Genomic DNA, 23,348 nt, shown 5'->3' with positions numbered 1-23,348 from the left:
ACCTAATCGCTCCCACTCATTCTTAATAATGTTCGCCTTCTTGACAGGAACCAGGAAGGTCTGGGGAACCACCCTGTCCTCGTAAACCTTATCCAACTTAGGAATGGAGGGCTCCTCTGGTAGTTTGGGTTCAGGAACCTCTAAGGTAGCCAGCACTTACTTTAACAAAAAACGCAAGTTCTCCATCTTAAACCGAAAACTGGGATCCTCCGCTGCAGGAGGTTTAGATGATGCGGACTCCGACCCCGAAAGGGCCTCTTCCGACACGTTGGAGTGGGCCACGTCATTGTACCATCCCTCTGGGGCGTCCAACAGACACAACTCCTGGGTCGAGCCGCTATGAAAAGCTCTACGCTTGCGCTTAGCAGAACGCGGAAAAGCATGGATCACCTTAGCGACTGCCGTTTCAAGCTGGTCCGCAAAGTCCGGCGGCCAAGCAAATTTCCCCAAAGGGGTAACAGTCGGACCCTGGGGTGCTGCATGTGGTATAGGGGACGCCAATGGGGAATGCACCTCATGGGACGGAGACCCCTCAGAGGTGAACGGCTCAGTAGTGGTAGACATTCTCTTATGTTTGGAAGTCGTAGCCTTCTCAAGGCTTGTGGAACAGAGTTGCAGAGGCTGGTCTACCAAAACCTCACACTAAACACAGGTATAAGACTTAGATAAAGAGGGAGTACCCTCTAACGATTCAGAATCCTCCATAGCTTTTTAGAAAAAAAGACTAGAACAGGCGCCTTTATAACCACCAATGGCCGGGACACTCACCACCTCCTATGAACCGGACTCAGAAACCGCTTCGTCTCCTCCGTCGCAGATCAGACCGGAAGTGAAGAAGCCCCACCTGGTCACAAGGATGACTACGCAGGACCGCCCCTGACGACGAGAAAATGCACCCCAAAAAAAAAAGACAGCAAAAAACTCCAGGAAAAAAACCCTGTCAGTTCCACAAAAATGCCAGAGCCATGTCCTTGCTCATAACGCAGCAATCACATAATAAACTTATCATGTAAATACCCCCCCCCCCTGCTCAATAATCCCCTCATAGGAATATCACCCCTTGATTCTATAAAGATAAAGGCGCCACACCGTGGCCCTGCTTCTGTGTTAACATTATGTAAAATTAAACAATCTTACCAGAATCTACGCCGTGGAACAGGAACACGGCCCTTCAAGTGTGACAAGTAGTAGTGCTCTTGACATGAACTTGAGAGAAGAAAGCAATCTGCCAAACTCGTCAACGCCGATTGCTAAAGGAGCTGTTAATAGGAGTCGGGATGGTGTCGCAAAGGGAAGCTTCCCCTGCATCTCCGGACTCTAACGTTCATCCAGGCCTTCAAGTTGAGAAGCTTAAAGGGCTACTTAAACTCCTGTCCCATAGCGAAGGGTAGAACCCCTCATAAGAGACCTCCGATATTCCGGCACCTCTCTGCCACCTCCTGTGATGAAAGGCAAAGAATGACTGGGTGATGAGGGAAGTGGGGGAGGTATTTAAGCCTTTGGCTGGGGTGTCTTTGCCTCCTCCTGGTGGCCAGGTTCTTAATTCCCCCTAGTAATGAATGAAGCTGTGGACTCTCCTCCCCTTTAGATGGAAAAAGCCTTATCCTGATAGAAAATCAAAAAGGGAGACTCACAAGAGAGGGCTGACAATTCGGAAACTCTTCTAGCTGAAGAGATAGCCAAAAGAAACAACAAAAAACACTTTCCAAGAAAGTAGTTTAATATCCAAAGAATGCATAGGCTCAAAAGGAAAAGCCTGCAAAGTCTTCAAAACCAAATTAAGACTCCAAGGAGGAGAGATTGATTTAATAACAGGCTTGATACGAACCAAAGTCTGAACAAAACAGTGAATATCAGGAAGCTTAGCAATCTTTCTATGAAATAAAACAGAAAGAGCAGAGATTTGTCCCTTCAAAGTACTTGCAGACAAACCTTTATCCAAACCATCCTGAAGAAACTGTAAAATTCTAGGAATTCTAAAAGAATGCCAGGAGAATTTATGAGAAGAACACCATGAAACATAGGTCTTACAAACTCGATAATAAATGTTCCTTGAAACAGACTTACGAGCCTGTAGCATAGTATTAATCACTGAGTCAGAGAAACCTCTATGACTAAGCACTAAGCGTTCAATTTCCATACCTTCAAATTTAACGATTTGAGATCCTGATGGAAAAACGGCTTTTTAAAACAGAAGGTCTGGTCTTAGAGGAAGTGGCATAGGCTGGCAACTGGACATCTGAAAAAGATCTGCATACCAAAACCTGTGAGGCCACGCTGGTGCTATCAGAAACACATATGATTGTTCCATAATGATCTTGGAGATCACTCTTGGAAGAAGAATTAGAGGCGGAAAGATATAAGCAGGTTGGTAAAACCAAGGAACTGCTAAAGCAGCCACCATCTCCGCCTAAGGATCCCTGGACCTGGACAGGTACCTGGGAAGTTTCTTGTTTAGATGAGAAGCCATCAGACCTATTTCTGGAAGACCCCACATCTGTACAATGTGACAAAATACATCTGGATGGAGAGACCACTCCCCCCAGATGTAAGGTCTGACGGCCGAGATAATGTGCTTCCCAATTGTCTACACCTGGGATATGCACCGCAGAAATTAGACAAGAGCTGGATTCTGCCCAAGAAAGTACCCAATATACTTCTTTCATAGCTAGGGGACTGCGAGTTCCACCCTGATGATTGACATATGCCACAGTTGTGATATTGTCCATCTGAAAACAAATAAGTGGTTCTCTCTTTAACAGAGGCCAAACCTGAAGAGCCCTGAAAATAGCACAGAGTTCTAAAATATTGATTGGTAACCTCGCCTCTTGAGGTTTCCAAACCCCTTTTGTTGTCAGTGATCCCCAGACAGCTCCACAACCTGAAAGACTTGCATCTGTTGTGATCACAGTCCAGGTAGAACGAACAAAAGAGGCCCCCTGAATTAAACAATCATGGTCTAACCACCAAGTCAGAGAGAGTTGAATGTTGGGATTTAAGTATATCAATTGTGATATCCGAGTATAATCCCTGCACCATTGATTCAACATAGGGGAAGGATTGGTTTTCTGTTCCTTATTCTGTCGAAAAGACTGAAAATGATTAGAAGCTTTAGATTTACCCTTAGATCTTTTATCCTGAGGCAAAAAAACTCCCTTCCCCCAGTGATAGTTGAAATAATTGAATCCAACTGAGAACCAAATAAATTGTTACCTTGGAAAGAAATAGATAGTAATCTAAACTTAGATACCAAGTTAGCATTCCAAGTTAGCATTGCCATAAAGCTCTTCTTGCTAAAATAGCTAAAGACATAGATTTAAAATCAATTTTGATGATATCAAAAATGGCATCACAGATAAAAAAAATGCTAGACAAATCAGGATCTGTTTCCTGCTGCCCTAGGCTATCCAACCAAAAGGTTGATGCAGCCGCAACATCAGCCATAGAAATGGCAGGCCTGAGAAGATAGCCAGAATATAAATAAGCTTTCCTTAGATAAGATTGAAGTTTCCTATCTAAAGGATCTTTAAAAGAAGTACTGTCTTCCATAGGAATAGTAGTACCTTTGGCAAGAGTAGAAATAGCCCCATCAACTTTGGGGATTTTTTTCCAAAACTCTAATCTAGCCGCTGGCAAAGGGTATAACCTTTTAAACCTAGAAGGAGGAATGAAAGAAGTACCAGGCTTAACCCATTCCTTAGCAATCACATCAGAAATAGCATCAGGAACTGGAAAAAACTTAGGAGTAACCACAGGAGGTTTATAAACAGAATTTAAACATTTACTAGTTTTGATATCAAGAGGACTGGACTCCTCAATATCCAAAGTAACCAACACTTCTTTTAACAAGGAACAAATATACTCAATCTTGAAAAGATAAGTAGATTTGTCAGTATCAATGTCTGAGGTAGGATCTTCTGAATCAGAGAGATCCTCATCAGAGGAGGATATTTCAGTATGTTGTCATTAAAAATTTCATCAATTTTATTAAGTTTTAAAAGACCTTTTACATTTATTAGAAGGCGGAATAGCAGACAAAGCCTTCTGTATCGCATCAGCAATATAATTTTTCATATCAACAGGGATATCATGTACATTAGATGTTGAAGGAACAACAGAAACTGTACTAGTACTGATGGAAACGTTTTCTGCGTGCAAAAGCTTATCATGACAACTGTTACATACTACAGCTGGAGATATAATCTCAGCTTATTTACAACCGATACACTTAGCTTTGGTACAACTGTGATCATGCAGTAGGGTTCCAACAGTTGCTTCTGAGACAGGATCAAATTGAGACATCTTGCAAAATGCAAAAGAAAAAACAACATTAAAGCAAAGTTTACAATTTCCTTATATGGCAGTTTCAGAAATGGGAAAAAAATGCAAACAGCATAGCCTTCTGAGCATATAGAAGGCAAGAGGCATATAGGAAGTGGGGTGAAAAAATAAACTAAATTTTTTTGGCGCCAAGAATGACGCACAACGCAAAAGGAAGTTAAGAAACAATTTTTGGCGCCAACAACATCTGGAAATGACGCAACTCGCATCATCACAGACGCAACCTCATGCAAGGAAACCTGGCATCAACTAAGACTTACCAAAAGACACCCATACACATATAGCAGATAGCCAAACCAGTACTGAAAAAGTATCAGCAGAGGTAATGGTATATAAGAGTATATCGTCGATCTGAAAAGGGAGGTAGGAGATGAATCCCTACGACCGATAACAGAGAACCTTTAAAAAGATTTCCCATGAGGAAAACCATAAAATCAATAGGCGATACTCCCTTCACATCCCTCTGACAAACACTGTACTCTGAGAGGAATTGGGCTTCAGAATGCTTAGAAGCGCTTATCATAGAATAGGGAGGCACAGTTTGCAAAACTGAATTGTGGGTGTGGTGAGAGGTGTATTTATAGGAATTTTAGGTTTGGGAAACTTTGCCCCTCCTGGTAGGATTGTATATCCCATACGTCACTAGCTCATGGACTCTTGCCAATTACATGAAAGAAAATAAGTGTGTGAAGAGCAGAGGGTTAAACAGATATAATATGGTAAGTAAATGTAATGCAGGATATATATAAAAAAAATCTAAACAAAAAGACATGAACATTTACTGTTAATTAATTCTGTATTAATACTTTGTCATCAATAAAATAACCAATAAAAATGGTTTGTAGACCACATTCCCTCCACCTCCAATTATCATCCCACATTTTTGTCAAGAATATAAAGCTAATATACAAAGCAATACAACTACTACTTAAAACGACCAAAAATGACCTAAAACATATAGGGCCAGATAATGAGTGGCGCTAACAGTTACACGCAAGCAAGAAGGAGTTTATTGTGGGTGTTTGTGAGCATCGGGTTTCACGCTCATATAAGTTTAAAATAAAAACACACTCGCTAGAGTGCAATCAGGATTTACGCTAGAATGATTACTGCGTCCTCAGAGCTTTGGTTAACTGTTTCACAAAACAAAAACGTGTCACAAAACACATTATGAAGTACAGTTACAGTTATAAGGTATCAAAAATTTGAGGTCTCAGGTGTTTTAACATTAAGATACACATACATGTCTAAAGATATATATATATATATATATATATATATATATATATATATATATATATATACGTATTTATATGTGTATATATATATATATGTATTTACAGACATATCTATAGATATATACATATGTACACACTTATATAAGTGCATTGGAGCCCTTTGCAGTTAAGTAGCTGAAAACATGAAAAAGCATTTTTATGCAATATTCATTTTTAATAGTGTTACATTGTGTATTTACTGTAAATATTTGACATTGCAATATTCTGTACATAGCAGAATATAGTCTAAGTATTTATAAATAGATATTCCTATATATATCTGTACCATCGCTACCTGGCGAACGCAAAAAGCTTACTTCTAGCAGATTATCGTGCAAGCGGGAGCTAAAAATAACGTTCCACTTGTAATTCCGCTAATAATATACAGCCTATTACATGCAGTGTTACAGTATTAGATATTTTACTATTAAATATTTTCAATATGCTACACAACACGTCATCTCCACCATCTAAGACTTACAAATCATGTAAACATTATTAAAAGGACATGACTCCAAAAATATTTCTTTCATGATTCAGAAAAAGCATACATTTGAAGAAAAAGTTTCCAATTTATAAACACTGCTGCCATCTAGTGCCCTTGTAAATGAAGACCATTTTTAAAAAGTATTCTTGAAAAACTGCTGTCATATATACAGAGCTGATAACACAAATAAACTGGAAACTTAAAAAAAAATTGTATGCTCTATCTGAATAATGAAAAAGAAAAAAAAATGTGTTTCATGTCCCTTTAATTTTTTAAATTATTTTAATGATATGCCTAAACAAATAATAGGTAAAAAATTAAAATATGTTTCCAAGTCAGACACATTAGTATTTTATGATTCAGTAATTTGGTGGTTTTAAATGAAAACTCAAAATGTTTGTTTGATGTCAGTGATGTCAACAAAACATAAAACTTTTCCATGCATATTCAAAATATGTGGACCTGGGTGGCAAACCTTTTTATGAGATAGTGTGCCCAAATTGTCAATACATTTCGGGGGGAAAATCTAATAATGATGCCAATTTTGAAAAGCTTATTTCATTTTTTATTATTATTATTATTATTATTATTATTATTATATTCGTATTATGTAAGTCACAAGAAGTAAAATTAAAGGGACAGTAAAGTCAAAATTAAACTTGATAATTCAGACATGTCCATTAAAAGAAGCAGTTTAAATAATGATCAATACAGGTACAAATCCCCAGATCTAGAATTCCAAACTTATTCTGATATCCAAACTTTTAAATTAATATGTAAAAAAATAATATATATTTATATATATATATATATATTTCCCCTACTATAAAGTCTCACTCATATCTGCCTGTATATGTTTTTTTTGTGTTCTAAAATGCAAATAATAGTCTAATAATAGTCTATTATTATATAAAACAACAAATATCTTTCTAATTACAGTACTGTACTATCTTTCTGATGGTACTATGTATACACAAGTATTAAATACGAAATAAAACTACCTTTAGCTGACATGTTTAAGTTGTATAATGACATGTAAATATTGCCTAAATAACGTAATATATTGTTGTTTACACTTGGTCCCATCCCCTCTCCAAACTGTCCCATTTTAAAGATGCAAATATTCCAAAATCCAAATCTTTTTTTTGGATAAAGGTTATTTTTTTTTTCACTTGTAATCGAATCTATGTCTGTTTGTATATTTACACAAAGGCCCTTGAATATTGGTGTCAGAGGTATTTTTTTTCTTAAAAGTACATTATACAACTCTTGTTTTTATGTAAATATTGTGCTTGCACCACTCTCCCTATAGAGCCCGAAATGCAATTTCTGTAACCTAAGTATTTTGCAAAATGCTACAATTTGCCTAAACCTGGATTCGACAAACCCAGAAGCCAGGTAGCCACTGGCTCCTAGAATTTGAGCCCTGGCTCCTAACGTTTTGGGTTATTCCCCATATATCTATATACAAATAACAATGTCTGGCTCCTAAATTTGAAACAGATTTGCCAATTTCTGGCATAAGCCAGCTACAAACTATACAGTACTTATTTAGAACAGTTTACAAACTCATTTACAGCTAGCTGTAACTGGCCACAAATAAAAAATATATCCAAACTCCCTTTGTTTTTCAGTAGTTTTGCAAATCATTAATAGAGTGATAGCTTTAAATGCTTTTGAACCTGTTATTTTTTAATTAGTATTAATTATTATTATTATTTAGCAATTCAGCAATTTTGCACAATTACTGCAAGAAGTCTGTCTAAAAAAACACATATATTTACTTTATATTAGGGTTGCACCGATATCATTTTTTTAAGACCAAGTACAAGTACCGATACTTTTTTTCAAATACTCACCGATACCAATTACTGATACTTTTTTATGTCATAACAGTACCAAGCACAATACAGACTAATGATTTAAGATCACTTCTTTAGAATTATTAACTGTATCTTAAAAAGACATTTTGAAATAATAAAACAGTTTTATGTGCTTGTTGTCCCAAAGTTCACAGAACATGTTTATAAATAAAATTATTACAATAAAATATATTAATAACAACAACAATAAATAACAGCTGCAGCAGCTGGGGCTGGAAAGCTACAATTTAAAGGGGCGATTACTGGATGCAATTGGGTAGTAGGGTGCCTATATAACTGATAAATCTGACATTTGTATTTAATACAAAGTAATATAATTTAATTCTGAAAATAATATTGTGGAAGGAGTATCCCAGTAATCCCCTTTGAGAAAAATGGGGCATTTGTATTCTACTGACTCAACAGAAAATATGGCTGGTCTTCATTATTTTCCAGGGCTGCTTTTTATTCCCAGTTCAGCCCTGGCTAAGGGTGTTCCTCAGAGTACAGTATATTTTGAGCATAATTGTGCAAGATGAGAGGCTTCCAGCTGTAAAGTAGCAGCTTTTAAAGCACTGCTCTGATGTAAAATAATACAAATAACAGCAATTTGTATTGGCAGAACAGAAGTGAACAATTTTTAGTTAAGTCTCCACTCCAGCTTAAAAGGAAATGGGAACATACAGTTTGAAAAACACCACAAGATGGTATATGGGTAGGAATTGGAGGTATCGGTTTAAGTATCGGTGCATTTGCATGAGTACAAGTACTCATGCAAATACTTGGTATCGGCACCGATACCGATACTGGTATCGGTGCAACCCTACTTTATATATTAGCAATTGTTGTATGCACACCATTTAAAATGCAAGGCTTAATTGCTGATATATACTTATACAGTGCAAAAAATCATTCTGTCAGTGGGTACTTCCCTTAGACCATATTCTGCTTTTTAAATGTTTTTCCCACACAAGAGCTATGCAGTGAACTTTAAATACAAATACATAGAGAAAGAAAAGCGCTCCACCAGCCACGAACAGCAGCTTAGTGGCTTGTTCTATGGCGAGATACCACCTAGGATAAGTCTTTTGAGTTGTGCTTTTCACAGAAGAGAACTTTCCTGAAGTACATCAGTCTGATCCTGCCTAGTAAGGTCAGGCCAGTGGTGAAATACCAGGCAATCCTCCTCTGAACAAGGAACATGGCACCCTCAGATGATCGTTTTGGCCTTCTGTCGGCCTCGTCAGCCATATCCTTTCTAAGCACATTGGGCATGGAAACCATGTCTGGTTCCCCCATCATCCTTAGAGAGAGTTCCCCTGGGTCATAATAAAAATGTGTATAGAAAGGGAAGGGATTTACCAGGAACGAACAACAACTCAATGGCTTGTTCTTGTTCAAGCTACCACCTAGGAGCAGCCTCTTTTTGTCCATTGTACTTTTCACAGAAGAGAACTTTCTTGAAGTATATTAGTCTGATCCCCCTAGTAAGGTCAGTCCATCCCTTAAATAGCAAGCAATCCTCCTCTAAACAAAGAGCATGGCAACCCCAGACAATCTTTTCAGCTTCTGGGAAACTTATCAGTGAGGTGCAGTCATATCCCTCTAAGCACACTGGGTAAGGGAGTCCACGTCTGGTTCCCCCATCACCCTTAGGGAGACTTCCCCATGGTTATAATTCAAATGCATAGAGAAGGAGAAGCACCCTCTACAAGGAACAAACAACAGCTCATTAGTGAGTTCTATGGTAAGTTACAACCCAGGAGCAGCCTCTTTTAGCCCAATTGTGATTTTCTCTTTCTTTATATATTTGTATTATGGCCCTGGGGAAAGTCTCCCTAAAAGTTATGGGGGAAACCAGACATGGACTCCTTGCCCAATGTGCTTAGAGGGATATGGCTGCAACTCACTGAGGAGGCCCGTCTAAGTTTGGCATTCCCCTTGTTCAGAGGAGAATTTCCTAGGATTAAACTGATATACTTCAGAAAAGTTTTCCTCTATTGGGCTAAAATAAACTACTCCCAGGTGGTAACCAGGCCATAAAACAAGAGAATGAGCTGTTGTTCATTCTTGGTATTTATATTATGAGCCTGGTGAAAGTCTCCATATGGGTGATGGAGAAACCAGACGTGGGCTCCTTGCCCAATGTGCTTAGAGGGCATGCACCTCACTGATGAGGTCCAGAGGAGGCCAAAATGATCATCTGGGATTGCCATTTCCCTTGTTTAAGGGAGAATTGCCTGGTATTTTGGGACAGGACTGAGCTTGTTAGACTGGATCAGACTGATATGGTGTATGTTGCCGGCAAAACATTTTTGAGTGCCACCTCAGTTGCCATGGTTTTGCCACCACTGATCTCAATTGCCTCTATAAAAATAAAAGTTCCTTTAACAAAAATTCAATATTCCATATATAAAAAAAAAATGAAATACATAATCACTATCAAAAATGCCTACTGATCTCATCCAATGAGGACTGAGGCAATGACTTAATGGTGTTATACAGATGATGCCAAGAATAAACATTTCCTACTTTTAAGTGGATGTAATTAATATGTTTATGCTGAAATCATTTTCCACAGAAGTAGGTCACATTGGTATAGACCGATGTCTAAATATAATACCTAATATTTGTATCTGGGTGTGTCTGTATATTAAAGGGACATTAAACACTAAATAAATACTAGAAATAATCATGCATTCAGAAAAATGATAAGTATGAGAATAACATGTAGATGTATTTTTTAAAGTTTCTTTAGTTGTTTAAATATTGACTAAATAAGTGCAAAATTTTAGTGTCTATAAAACGATGGGAACTGCCCTGTTGTAACTTTGATTACCTTCTCTGCTGTGGCCAATTAGTGACATTTATAAATAGATAACTAGAGTGTGCAACCAATGGCTGTGTGGAATATAACAGTGTTCTGCACTTCCATTTCTAACAGGAACTGAAAAGCTGACAATTTTAAAATGGAATTACAGGTAAAGGAGACAAAATAAATAATAAATATGTGATTTATCATTTTATATTACCATCTCAAAGTGTTTAATGTCCCTTTAAAGTGATCATTTCAGAGACACCATCCAAGCTATGTGTGAGATAAGGTAAGTACTATGAAAAATATTGATCCCTCTCCAGGTTGCAGAATCTAGATCTTTGGGGGGGAAATGGAAAATATTGCCTCACTCCACAGATAAGTGGGTTGATTTCAAGCAGGCGATTCTCTTCCAAATTATCTTCTGTAGCTGCTAAGGAAGCTGAGATTGAAATGGTTGAATAATCTCCCCTCATCCAACTCTCTTGCAGCTACGGTGACTGTCTCTTTGTGACGTCACTACACATTTGTGCAATGTCACCGGCACTGCCAATGAAGGCTAGGAAGTGCCACCGCTAGACCACCAATGATCCCTGGCCTGTAGTGCAGGGGATGCTGAAAACAACACCTTGTCATGGGCATCAACGTGGTTTACAAGTATACTAAAGGCTGTTGAGCAGAAAAAAACATTTTAAAAGATCAATAAAACAAGTTTTTAAAGATGAGGGACAGAAATTTTAAAGCTTTAACTGTAACTGAAGCAGGTAGCTGCTAATACAAACAATTTGTGTTTGTCTAGGATCTGTGTATTTTCACTCTAATTATTTGTAGAAGAAGCAATACTACATGAGAGATCGTTTTATGAAACTGTTCAAAGTTATCTGGTATTTTATGTTGTATTACATGCTTAAAGGGACACTGTAACCAAAATTTTTCTTTCGTGATTCAGATTGAGCATGAAATTTTAAGCAACTTTCTAATTTACTCCTATTATCAAATTTTCTTCATTCTCTTGGTATCTTTATTTGAAATGCAAGAATGTAAGTTTAGATGCCGGCCCATTTTTGGTGAACAACCTGGGTTGTCCTTGCTGATTGGTGGATAAATTCATCCACCAATAAAAAGTGCTATCCAGAGTACTGAAACCAAAAAAAAAGCTTAGATGCCTTCTTTTTCAAATAATGATAGCAAGAGAATGAAGAAAAATTGAAATAGGAGTAAATTAGAAAGTTGCTTAAAATTTCATGCTCAATCTGAATCACGAAAGAAAATTTTTGGTTACAGTGTCCCTTTAATAATTGTTTGATCTATTTTTTTTATTTAAAACAAATCTAAATTTTTGTCCTCAGAATAATTAAAACTTCATCCCAGAAGAACATTAAGCACATTATTCTAAGTAATAATAGCATCTGATTTTTACATTATTTTCCAAAAGGCATTTTTAAAATTACAGCTTTTGCATCAAAAGCAAACTAGTTAAAGTGATGGTAAACTTTCCCCTTTATAAAAACAGATCCAGAATGCTAGCAATATTTTAGATGGAGTTTAATTCATTAGTTGTAATGAAGATTCGCTGTAACTTACTTTTTAATATAGAAATAAAATTCAAATACTTTGCGCTCTGCCACCCACATCAAAAGTCGATTTTTCTGTGAGCTAATGGTTTGAACTGTTCTCCAATCAGCACTCTCCCCTAAAGGCACTATTGTTGTAGCTAGAGCACTGATTGGAGAACAGTTCAAAATGTTGGCTCACAGAAAATCGGACTTTTGAAGTGTGCGGCAGATCACGGGGTATTTGAATTTCATATCTATATTAAAAAGTAAGTTATAGCGCATCTTCATTACAACTGATGGATTAAACTCCATCTAAAATATAACAATCCGGATCAGTTTTTATAAAGGGGAGAGTTTACCATCACACAGAATATTTTGATTGTTGGCATAATAAAAGTGTTGAAACCACATCTGCAGAAACTACATCTGATTAAGAAAAATTATTACATATACTCATTAATATAAAGTGTTTCTTTTAATAGCCATTTTACGTATTTATACCCACAAGAATTCACGGTTCCCAATGCCAATGCAGGTGGTAAGTACAACATGAAATAAAAATGATTAAAAACTGAATGTTCCTTTGTGCAATTAGCAGAATATTAAAACTATTTTCATTTTGAGAAACTCAACTGTGATTTGTCATATGTAGCAAATAACAGACAACAAAGCAGAATACATCTTCAATAGAAAGATAACTTGTACAATCTTGTTTTAGATTCCGGCACACTGATTCTAATGGGATTAGTATATGCAATTTTCATTCATTTGCATGAACAAATGAAACATATGGCTGTAGGTAGCGGCATTCGGCTCTCATCGGACCCAGATTTATAACTTTGAAAGTGCAACACACACAGATCTGCCTTTGCACAGATCTTTGTGTGTTGCTCTTTCAAATGAATAACTCCAGCTCCAAAATGAGCCGACTTCTGATACCAATGGCCAAATTCATCATTAGTTTGCATGAATGAGCTGTGTGGGGTTCAAGACCAGTCCAAACTACATTAAAACCTGCCTCTTCTATCAATTGCTTATTTTTGTTTTGAAATGTATTACAGAAAAATGCCATCAGCTATTTTGTAATATAAATTTTTAAAAATAGTATTTCAATCTATCAAAAAATATATTTTTTATATGGGTTTTCACATGTTTTTTAAATCTAATTCTGCTGGCCAAACTGGCTGCCATCTATCATAAGAAGTTTTACAGGCTGCAACAGTCCCTTTATGCTACAGGACGATAGAACATTTTTCGTTTGGTTAGACTCATGGCAATGGATCTGCCATTTATAGAAATGTTTCTCTACTGACTAATCTTTTTGGACCTTATAGACTTTAAAAAGAAAATCACTGTGTGGAAGACCAGGAATTCTTATCTGGAGTTTAAGCTGTTCCCAGTAAGTCTCTTCTTTTATTTTGAGACATTTACACATGTTGTTCCTTTTGCAAAGTATCTCATATGAACTTTACACCTAAACTTTTATGAGGCATTAGATCAGCAACTTTATCCCATCCATTAACCTAAAGTTGTAATTTCAATGACGGAGCTTCCTGCAACACATAACATTGGTTTTACACAAAAGAGCAAGTTTTTACAACTATTTACATTCTAGCTGTCCAGTTATTCATCTTGTCCATCTGTTTGTCTAGAGCAATAGTTTCTGTATACAGACACATTTATGGAATTTTAGAACAAAGATAGAAAAGGGAGCCTCCTAGTGCAGATTAACCAAGGTGATGTGACCCCCAAGTAAACTGGAACCCATCGATATCCAGGGTACTCACATGTGGTAAAGGACTTATCAAGTGCCAAACAGACAGACTGGACTATTAGTAGTGGCCCAGCTCTCTATATGAAACTGTAGAGAAGGTATGTATTAGCAAACAGCTAACATGAACTCCAAACAAAAGACTTCAGAGAAAGGCTGCTTGATGAGTATAACAATTTATGTTAAAAACAAAATAAACAATAGAAATATTAAAAAAATATACAAGCATCAAAACTGCAACGCGTTTCTCGGCGACCTCTGCACCGTTTCTTCAGGCATATGATCTATAGAATTTTCCTAGTGGTGTGGATATCCAGAAAAATATTTCAATGTGCAAGGCAAAATCTACAGCATCTTTCATTAATTTTAGATATGACAGTATTTCCTTATAGTGTTTCAGGGCAGAATATCCTTCATTTGCTTTACTTGCTTGGGTTATCCATATATTTGGCTCTTTTGTCCCATAAAGCTCAAATCTGGTCATTCTGGAAGGAGATAATTTCTGGTTTATTTCTTACTCTTCTGTCTCAAGGTCATTTACAGGTGGCCCTCGTTTTACAACGGTTCATTTTACACCGTTTCAGAATAACAACCTTTTTTTCCAGTCATGTGAATGCTATTGAAAAGAATTGAGAAGCAGTGCATTTATTAAAATAGCCAGTAGGTGGAGCTGTCCGCTTGTGTTGCAACAAAGCCAAGCAAGCTGAAATTAAATCAGTTTAACCAGACCTGAGCTATTGAGCAGATTTCAAAGGAACAAGATCTTCCTGTCTATAAATCAGTCCAGATTGGAATGCATAGAAAGAACTGTTTGTAGAAAAATGCAAGTGAAGTCTGTGTTGTGTGATTATTTTATTAGGTTTATAATGCTGTTTAGCAAATGTTTTTGTTCATTTAACTTAGTTTAATTATATATTCTGTGTTGTATGATTATTTTATTAGGTTTATAATGCTGTTTAGCATTTAAAGTCTTCATTTCAAAGCTTTAAAAATAATGTATTAGGTGTTACTTATGACAATTTTGAGAGGGGCCCGGATCTTACATTATAAACTGGGTTTCAATTTACAACGGTTTCGATTTACAACCATTCCTTCTGGAACCTAACCCCGGCGTAAACTGGGGGCTACCTGTATTTAATTTCCAAGACATTAATATCGTCTTCCATACAGGACCACAGGCCTTTTATAGGGAAGACATTTAATCTGGTCTCTGCCATTTCAACCAAAGTATGTATGGTTATGACTTTATTTTTTTTTTCATTAAGATTTGATTGATTTTATCCCGTAACAGCTCTCAAAATACTCTTTGACAAAAGCCATCATGTCTTTGAAAGCTCAGGTTTCTGCTTTATCTTTATTCCTGGAGAACATGGTTCTCCACCTTAATGTTTTGTCATTTGTCCATACTCTGGACTGATGTCCTCCATATCCTTGTCTCATGTTCTACAGGATTTATATTTTAGTATACTTTTCATCCAATTAGGATAAGTCAAGTATAACATTCTTACCTTGCAATGCTTTGTAACAGTAATGCCTAAATGGAATGATGGTTTAAGCTGGCTTTCTGATATTACTTACAAATATTTACGAATATGTTCTATTTTTTGCAAACAGCCTTTGGTAGAAATTATTTACAATAAACCAATGTGTTCATATGTGAAATTATATATATATATATATATATACACACAAACATATATACTATATATATATATATATATATATATATATATATATATATATATATATATATATATATATATATATATATATATATATTTCTTCTCAGGTCATTTTTGCAGACAAAGTTCTTTTTCCCTTCTCACTTTACAAAGGACCTTGTTTGGTTGTAAAATTAGGTCAATAGGAAAGAGTATGGTATTCAAGTGGAAGGAGTCCAAAATACTTATTGAAAGTATCCAACTACTCCAAATAGCATCAATAAATTAAAAAAACACACCAATACTTAAAATGGTATCATCAAACATTAGGTAAGTAAATGTAATGTAAGTAGAAAACCATAACTACACCAAACATACCAAAGAAAACAGGATATTTGATGTTCTAGTATTCTGAGAATAATCACATTCTAATCAATAGGGAAACAATTAATAATAAGCAGAATCAACAGACTGATCACGTTTTATTACTTACAATTAGACCAAAGCAACATTTAAGATATTTTTGTTTTTTTTTGGTATTATTTCACCAGGTTTAAAAAAATAATAATAATTCAGAAACATTATGATTAAGCTCAAAGAGATCATTTAAATGTGTATGGTCCACTACCATTTCACACAAGAAGAAAATTAATAGAATCCATTTCCAAGTACACCAAGCTACATACAAAGGCTCCCATCTGGAGTATACACTTTAGACCATTCACCAGATCTGTAACTGGTAAAATAACAGGGTTCTATTTTTGAAAATAACAATTTTGGGTGGGACCCAGAAAGTTAACATTTTTGTTAGGGTTCCATTACATTTACACAAAAAATATGACACTGTTAAACTATATTAAATTAATCTGTGATTATTTTAATTGTTTGCTATTTCATAGCTTTGTAGAGCTGCTGCTAGGGTCAGCGCACTAATCGTATCAGTCAAGGAATTGGAATACACTTTATTTATAAAACTAAGAAACCTATTTTAAAAAAACAGTAATGCTAATGTTTTAATAAGAATTAACAGTCAACATTTAAATGTGAATGTAATTTGCTATTAGTAACAAAACTGCTTATAGTGAAACCAATCACTGTTTCTTCATGTGCTCCATGCACCTGGATTCCAATACTCTCTCTGAAAGCCAGCAGTGTCCTGTTGGCAATGGCAGAAACAGTGATAGCTTTTACTAGAAGCATTTTTATTGTAAAATGCATCTATTCTAAAATCAACTTATGTGCATTTAAATTTTAATTATTATCCCCCTTTAAGTTTGTAGGCCAAATAGACACAAAAGTGTGTGAGAAAATTCATGTGCAAAGAGTACCCATAAAAAGCTAGGATAATTTAATATATAATTTAAAAACATAATCGGTGTAATCTCCGTAACAGATGAGTATTCTCTTTGTAATAACATAAGACCGCTCCTTGTTTTAAAAGTTAGCAATGGTTTAATAGACTAATTCTTCTTGCAAAGCTTCAGAAGTGAATAGGCAGTAAGAGTAACCTTGGGTTATTCTTCCCTAAAAGTTTGGAGCACAATGTCTTATAATTTATTTAATCTCTAAATGCTCTTTGCCACTTCCATCTTGTCTCATCCTACAGTCTCACAGAGTAGTGTCCCGATAATATGAGTTTCTTCAACAGTCTCAGTTGTGTTCTAAAGGGTGGATGGGTGTTTGAATGAAATCTATAAACATTATAGGATGCATAGTACCGTGCCTGTAGAACATGAGTGGTTTCTGATGGCCTACAATTTTAGAATAGTACAAAGCTGAAACCAACCAACCAGAATCATCACAAATTTTAATATAAAGAAACTGCAGTAATTTCTTCCTGAAAAAAGTCATAGACAGACATATCTTACTGTGTACTTAATTATCACTTTAGGCAAGAGGACTGAGGAATTCCTACAACTCATAATGGAACCGATTAGAGAATCAGCAATTCATACATTTGACAAAGCTTCTGGACCAAGACTGAGAGATCATTTCAGTATATCCCTATAAAACAAAGAAGTCAGTATAAGGCTGACGTAGGCTTGTTTCAGCTTTGGAAAATAGGGAGGTCCAATGCTCTTACATAAAACTGGTAGCAGTGATTTTACAAAGTGTCTTTTTTGCTATATAAGGGGGGTATTTTAAGAGGGCTTTGCTGTATAGAGAAGGCACCCAAAAGTTAATTGTCCTTATAATGTAATTAGGGGTTGTAGTTAAACAGCAAGAAAAAAATCACTGCCACCATGCAATAAAAGGACATGAAAATCAAATGATTTCAATACAGCACACATTTAAAAAGAAATGCCCATGTTTCTTCTATTTTTAAAGTTACTTTAGTCTCTTTGTATTCTTTGTTGAAAAGCATATCTGGATAGGTTTAGGTGTCTTGAGCACTATATGGCAGCAGTGTTTTTTTTAACAATGTATACCATACTTTTAATAATACAATGTCTGTTCCATGTTCCTTTACGTTAGAGCATTCCTCAACATCATCAGTCTTGTGGCCTTAAGTGTCAATAAAATAAACAAGAAGAAGAGTCTTTCTACAGCTTTGTTAATGGACATGTCTAGCTACATTTACTTTATATTAAGACAAAACGTGAAAAGACTGAAAAAATATTTTACTGTTAATTTTTTTTTTATATAAAATCACAGATTATTTTAATAAAGTCTTTCAATACCATAAATAAGAGTTCCTCTAATTCCATTTTTTTCCTTTTTTTTTGCTAAATATGGCGTAATAGAGACACTGAAAGGTGGAGAATCTAGCTGACAAGACAGTGACTGAACCGTGTTATCTCCCAGTTAAATTTCCTCAAGAGTACCCAAGAAAGAGTTTTTTTGAAAGAGAAATTAGAAGAAAAATTAAATCCCCAACCTTCCTGATTGACATTAATCAGTAAGCCCAGAAAACTCACAACAAAAGAAGCAGTCAAATCAAAGTAGAAATTACCAATCCCTTTTTTTTGTGTTAGTTTAGTATATAGAGCAAGATACCGTAAAAGGAGAATAGGGAATGTTCGTCTTTCCTACCTAGATCAGTGACTACCGCCTTGGAAAACTTTCTGCCCTTGATCTTCACTGTAAATAACATTTTAACAAAATATGTCAAAATCTAATCAGAGTGACGCTGGATAAAATTTTGTAATGTTTTGAACATTAAACATACTGTACCCTTTTCTATAAATTTATTCATTGACTGTTCATCATCTGAAGATGTGGAAGAGGCACAACCTATACAAGTGAAGACAAGATTTAATACACACATAGATCATATAGATAATAATGCATACAAAATAATGCCATTTATATATGGTTTAGAAATGTTAATCATGGGTGTTAATTTAAGAAATATAAGTAATTAGTAATAAGGATATCACCTAATGACGTTTTGTCTAAAAAAGTGCACTTCCCAACACACAGTGGAAGAGATTTATTTTTATATTTAGCTGCAATTATATTTTGTTTGTGGTTAAAGGGGCATAACATCCAATATAGATTTTAAACAAATTTAAACTAATGCACTTTTATAATAAAATTTGCTTTGTTCTCAAATTTGCTTCGGTATCCTTTGTTAAAGAGTAAACCTAGATAGTCTCAAAATCAGAAATCCACTACTGGGAGCTAGGCGGTGGTTGGTGACTACTAGATATGGGCATTTGGCAACTTCATTAGCTGCAGACTGCAGAAGTAGGAAGTGCCTCGTTGACTTTGGCTCCTTTCGGAGCCGGATTTATGCTTATGAAAAATCTTCAAACTAAAATCTGGAGTTGCACAGATGTTATTGTGCTGATCTTTCACAAGCATAAATCTGACTCTGAAAAGAGCCAAAGTCAATGAGGGGCCACCAACTTCCGCATTTGGTAGCTAACAAAGCTGCCCAATGCCCATGTCTAGTGATTACACGCATATACATCTTGTCATTGGCTAGCCAGATGTATTCAGCTAGCTTCCATTAGTGCACTGCTTGTTTTGAGAATACCTAGGTCTACTTTTAAACAAAGGATACCAATAGAATGAAGCAAAAAGTTGTTTAAAATGTTTTGTTCTGAGTAAGAATACATCAATTAAAATGCCACATGATGCCAGTCTTGGAGTTGGAAAATAAAAAAAGCTAATGCAGCCTTTTTTAAAACCGTACATAGCATTGAAAATGTACGCTGCATAGCCACAGTGTATTTTTGACATCCCATTTGCCTCTATGAACATAAGTGAGTAAAACACAATGAATGGACCACTGATCAGTGCCAACAGGGAAGTAAGGAGTAATTGTGACCTTAGGGGCTTATACAATGGCATACAAGATATATCATGAACCTAGCTACAGCAACTTAATGTTTTCTTCAAAAAAAGAAACCAACAAACAAACCCCCCCCAAAATTTAATAGCATGCAACAGCCGTGTATTGTAAAGATATAGACTAGATTCCATTCAGACAACAGATCACTGTATAGCACATCTGCACATTTTTCCATCAAAAATCTCCATTAACAGTGTTTTTTCACTGGAGCAGGGGATTCTGGGTAAAGATATGCAAAAGTAAGCTTCACAATACCTCACCTTTTCACTTCAAACTTCCATTTTAAAGACGGACTCCCTCCTGCCAGTACAATACTACTCTTTAAAGCATAGCAAGGATCAGACGAGAAAGATAAATCACATGGTAGACTGTTGTTCTGGTCTTGTTATACTTCATCAGCAGATAATAGATTTCTACTTGTTCTTAGGTCTTACCATTTGCTTATAAAACCTCAGTGAACACAGCAGAGACTTGATATGACCGAATATGTTAAAGTTTGTATTAATTTAAAGTCATATAAATTAGCTTTGCCTAATTAACTTCCTACTGTTGTATGTGCCCAGCTATCGTAACGCCTTCTGTTCTAATACAAGACATAACTTTAATTAATTTACTAGTACCGTTCATAGTGAACTATTGATTGGTCTGTCCAAGGCTAAGAGAAAAAAATATCCAGACATATCATGTGTGGGAGGCAGAGAACGTCATGTTCCCTTAGATGCAATCCTTAATGTTAGTCTACGATGCCAAAAAATCGTCTTGTTGTTGACTACCGCAACACTGTTCTAACTTGTCTTCTAAAAAGTAACTTTACATAGAGAACTTTTACTGATCTTTATAGTTGGATCCTTTTTACAAACTGATATATGTTCTTAATAACTAAGGTACTTTTTTGTATTTTTTACCCCCAGTAGTTTTTGAAGTAGTCTCATATGGGTTTTCATTTTTTTCTTAAGAGGGTTGCTAATACTTTGATAGACAATGAAGTGTAGAGCTCTCTAATAGGTAAGAGCTAAATCCATCTTCTAACATCATCCACACTATATTAATTCCTGATACTTTCAACATAGATTCCAGGATTAAGGTGAAAATCCTTACATACAAAGCCCTATGTAACGGAGCTCCTCTTTATGTAACATGTTGCCTTAAATTCGAAATATTCTGGCGCCTTTCTCTGCACATGATCTACTACAATTATCAGATCCCATAATAATCTCTCATAAATTGCAGATTTAGAGAGACACTGTACTTGAAAATATTTTGTTATCCATATGGAAGAGCACCATTTAAATACATTTCTTAATTAAAAATATAAAGTAAAAAATGTTTAAATATAAATTAATATACCGGTATCAATTGTTCACTTCCCGTTTTAGATTTTTAAGAGGTATCCATCAACCAATCAACATTACCAGGAACTACCTCTCATCCAATGAACATAAACAGGAAGTGTCTATTGGCCAATGTGCATAAGTGATAAGTACACCTGTATTACTTTACATTAAAAAAACAACTTTTACTTTAAATGTTTTTCTATGCAAAAAAAAAAGTTTAGATGTTGCACTTTCATAAGCATGAAATCATTTTTTTCCCAGCATAGTGTCTCTTAAAGTGAATGTAAATTTTGATGCTAAAGTGCCCGGTTTTTAAAAATTCGATTAAAAACAGGGGCACTTTAATTCATCAAAATTTACATTTCACTCCTGTTGAGAAAAAAAACTTACCTTTTACCCTTGACAGCAGCTCCAGCTTCCTCCACCCATCGCTAAGCCTCTTCCTTGGTCTAAAATGAGGAATCCGGCTTCCTCCAATCACGGCGTTGAATCAGACACCGATTCCCCCGGGGGGGAAGCCGTGATTAGAGGATGACCTATCCATCATTTCTGACATCTGAAATGGCTTGCAACGACCGGAGGAAGCTGGAGCTGCTGTCAAGATTAAAAGGTAAGTTTTTTTTTCATAACAGGAGTGAAATGTAAATTTTGATGACTTAAAGTGTCCTAGTTTTTAATAAAAATTTTAAAAACCGGGCACTTTAGCATAAAAATTGACAGTCACTTTAAAGGGATATTAAACCCAACATTTTTCTTTCTTGATTCAAATTGCAATTTTAAAAAACATTCCAATTTACTTCTATTACCTAATTTTCTTCATGCTTTAGATAGCCTTTGTTGAAGAAATAGCAATGCACAAGGGTGAGCCAAACACACGAGGCATCTATGTGCAGCCACAAATCAGCAGCTACTGAGCCTATCTAGATATGCTTTTTTTAGCAAAGGATATCAAGAGAATGAAGCAAATTAGATAATAGAAGTAAATTAGAAAGTTGTTTAAAATGACATGCTCTTTCTAAATCATGAAAGAAAAAAATTTGGGTTTCCTGTCCCTTTAAATGTGTGGAATGCCAAATATGGCTGTATGTAACAGCATTCAGCTCTTTTATGAGCCAGATTTATTCAGGTGAAAGTGCAAAACCAAAAGTTCTGTGCAAATCCAGATCTTTGTGTGTTGCACTTTTAAACATGAAAATCTATCTGCAGAAAGAGCAGAATGCCGCTATATCAATGAATGCCGAATGCACATTTCTAATGACTACTCTAATGCTGTAAGTCCTGGAAAATTCTCTGCTTTGCCCTGTCAGACGCTGACTTGTTTTAATTGCTTCAGACATTGTGAAAACTCATCTATTCAGACAATAATACACCTACCCCCAAAAGCGTCTGACAAACAAATTCTCCTAGCATGGCCATATCTTTCCTAACATAATGACCGGACAGATAGCTCAGCATGCTAAGGCACTGTGGTTGAGCTCTGTAGCAACCCAAGGGTTGCAGGTTCGATCCCCGGCGAGGTCCACTCAGCCTTTCTTCCTTCCAAGGTCGATAAAATGAGCAGCGCCTTGAGACCCTTAAAGGTGAATAGCCGCGCTTTACAAGTACCCAATACATATTAACATAATGATCTCAAAAGATCACTGCCCTGAGCTATAGCCAACATTCATTGTGTGATAATCTCTTCTTGTGTTTCATTATGTTAATCTGTGGTATGTACAAAACTCTTTACTTTTATGTACTGCTTGTGGAGTTATAACATATAGAATGTGGAGTTATAAAATATAATTATTATAGGATAAAATAGTATTAGAATAAGAATTTATATTAGTCAGGATTTAGTTAGCAATGGGTTAAATCCCTTTAAAAGACATTACATTTTGAACAGTGACAATCACATTCAGAACAGTTGCTCATGCTAGATAGGAAAAAAAGTTATTTTTTATT

General features: G+C 35.7%; 1 protein-coding gene across 2 annotated transcripts in view; it reads right to left on the bottom strand.

Annotated features, from left to right (window-relative positions):
- The window catches only part of STXBP5 (syntaxin binding protein 5), a 1,442,716-nt gene that overhangs the window by 86,460 nt on the left and 1,332,908 nt on the right, over window positions 1–23,348 (bottom strand). The window contains exons 20-21 of one of the 2 annotated variants that reach the window (XM_053711794.1): window positions 18,945–19,004; window positions 18,804–18,851 (exon numbers count right to left, since the gene is read on the bottom strand). The exons of the other annotated variant lie outside the window; for it this stretch is intronic. Coding sequence (XP_053567769.1) covers window positions 18,804–18,851; window positions 18,945–19,004 — 108 coding nt within the window. The remainder of the gene's footprint in view (window positions 1–18,803; window positions 18,852–18,944; window positions 19,005–23,348) is intronic. 2 annotated transcript variants of the gene reach the window in all.

Source organism: Bombina bombina, chromosome 4, assembly GCF_027579735.1.
Source record: "Bombina bombina isolate aBomBom1 chromosome 4, aBomBom1.pri, whole genome shotgun sequence".
Lineage (NCBI taxonomy): Eukaryota > Metazoa > Chordata > Amphibia > Anura > Bombinatoridae > Bombina > Bombina bombina.
The sequence above is the reverse complement of the archived record's forward strand: the minus strand, read 5'-3'. Positions and strand labels throughout refer to the sequence as shown.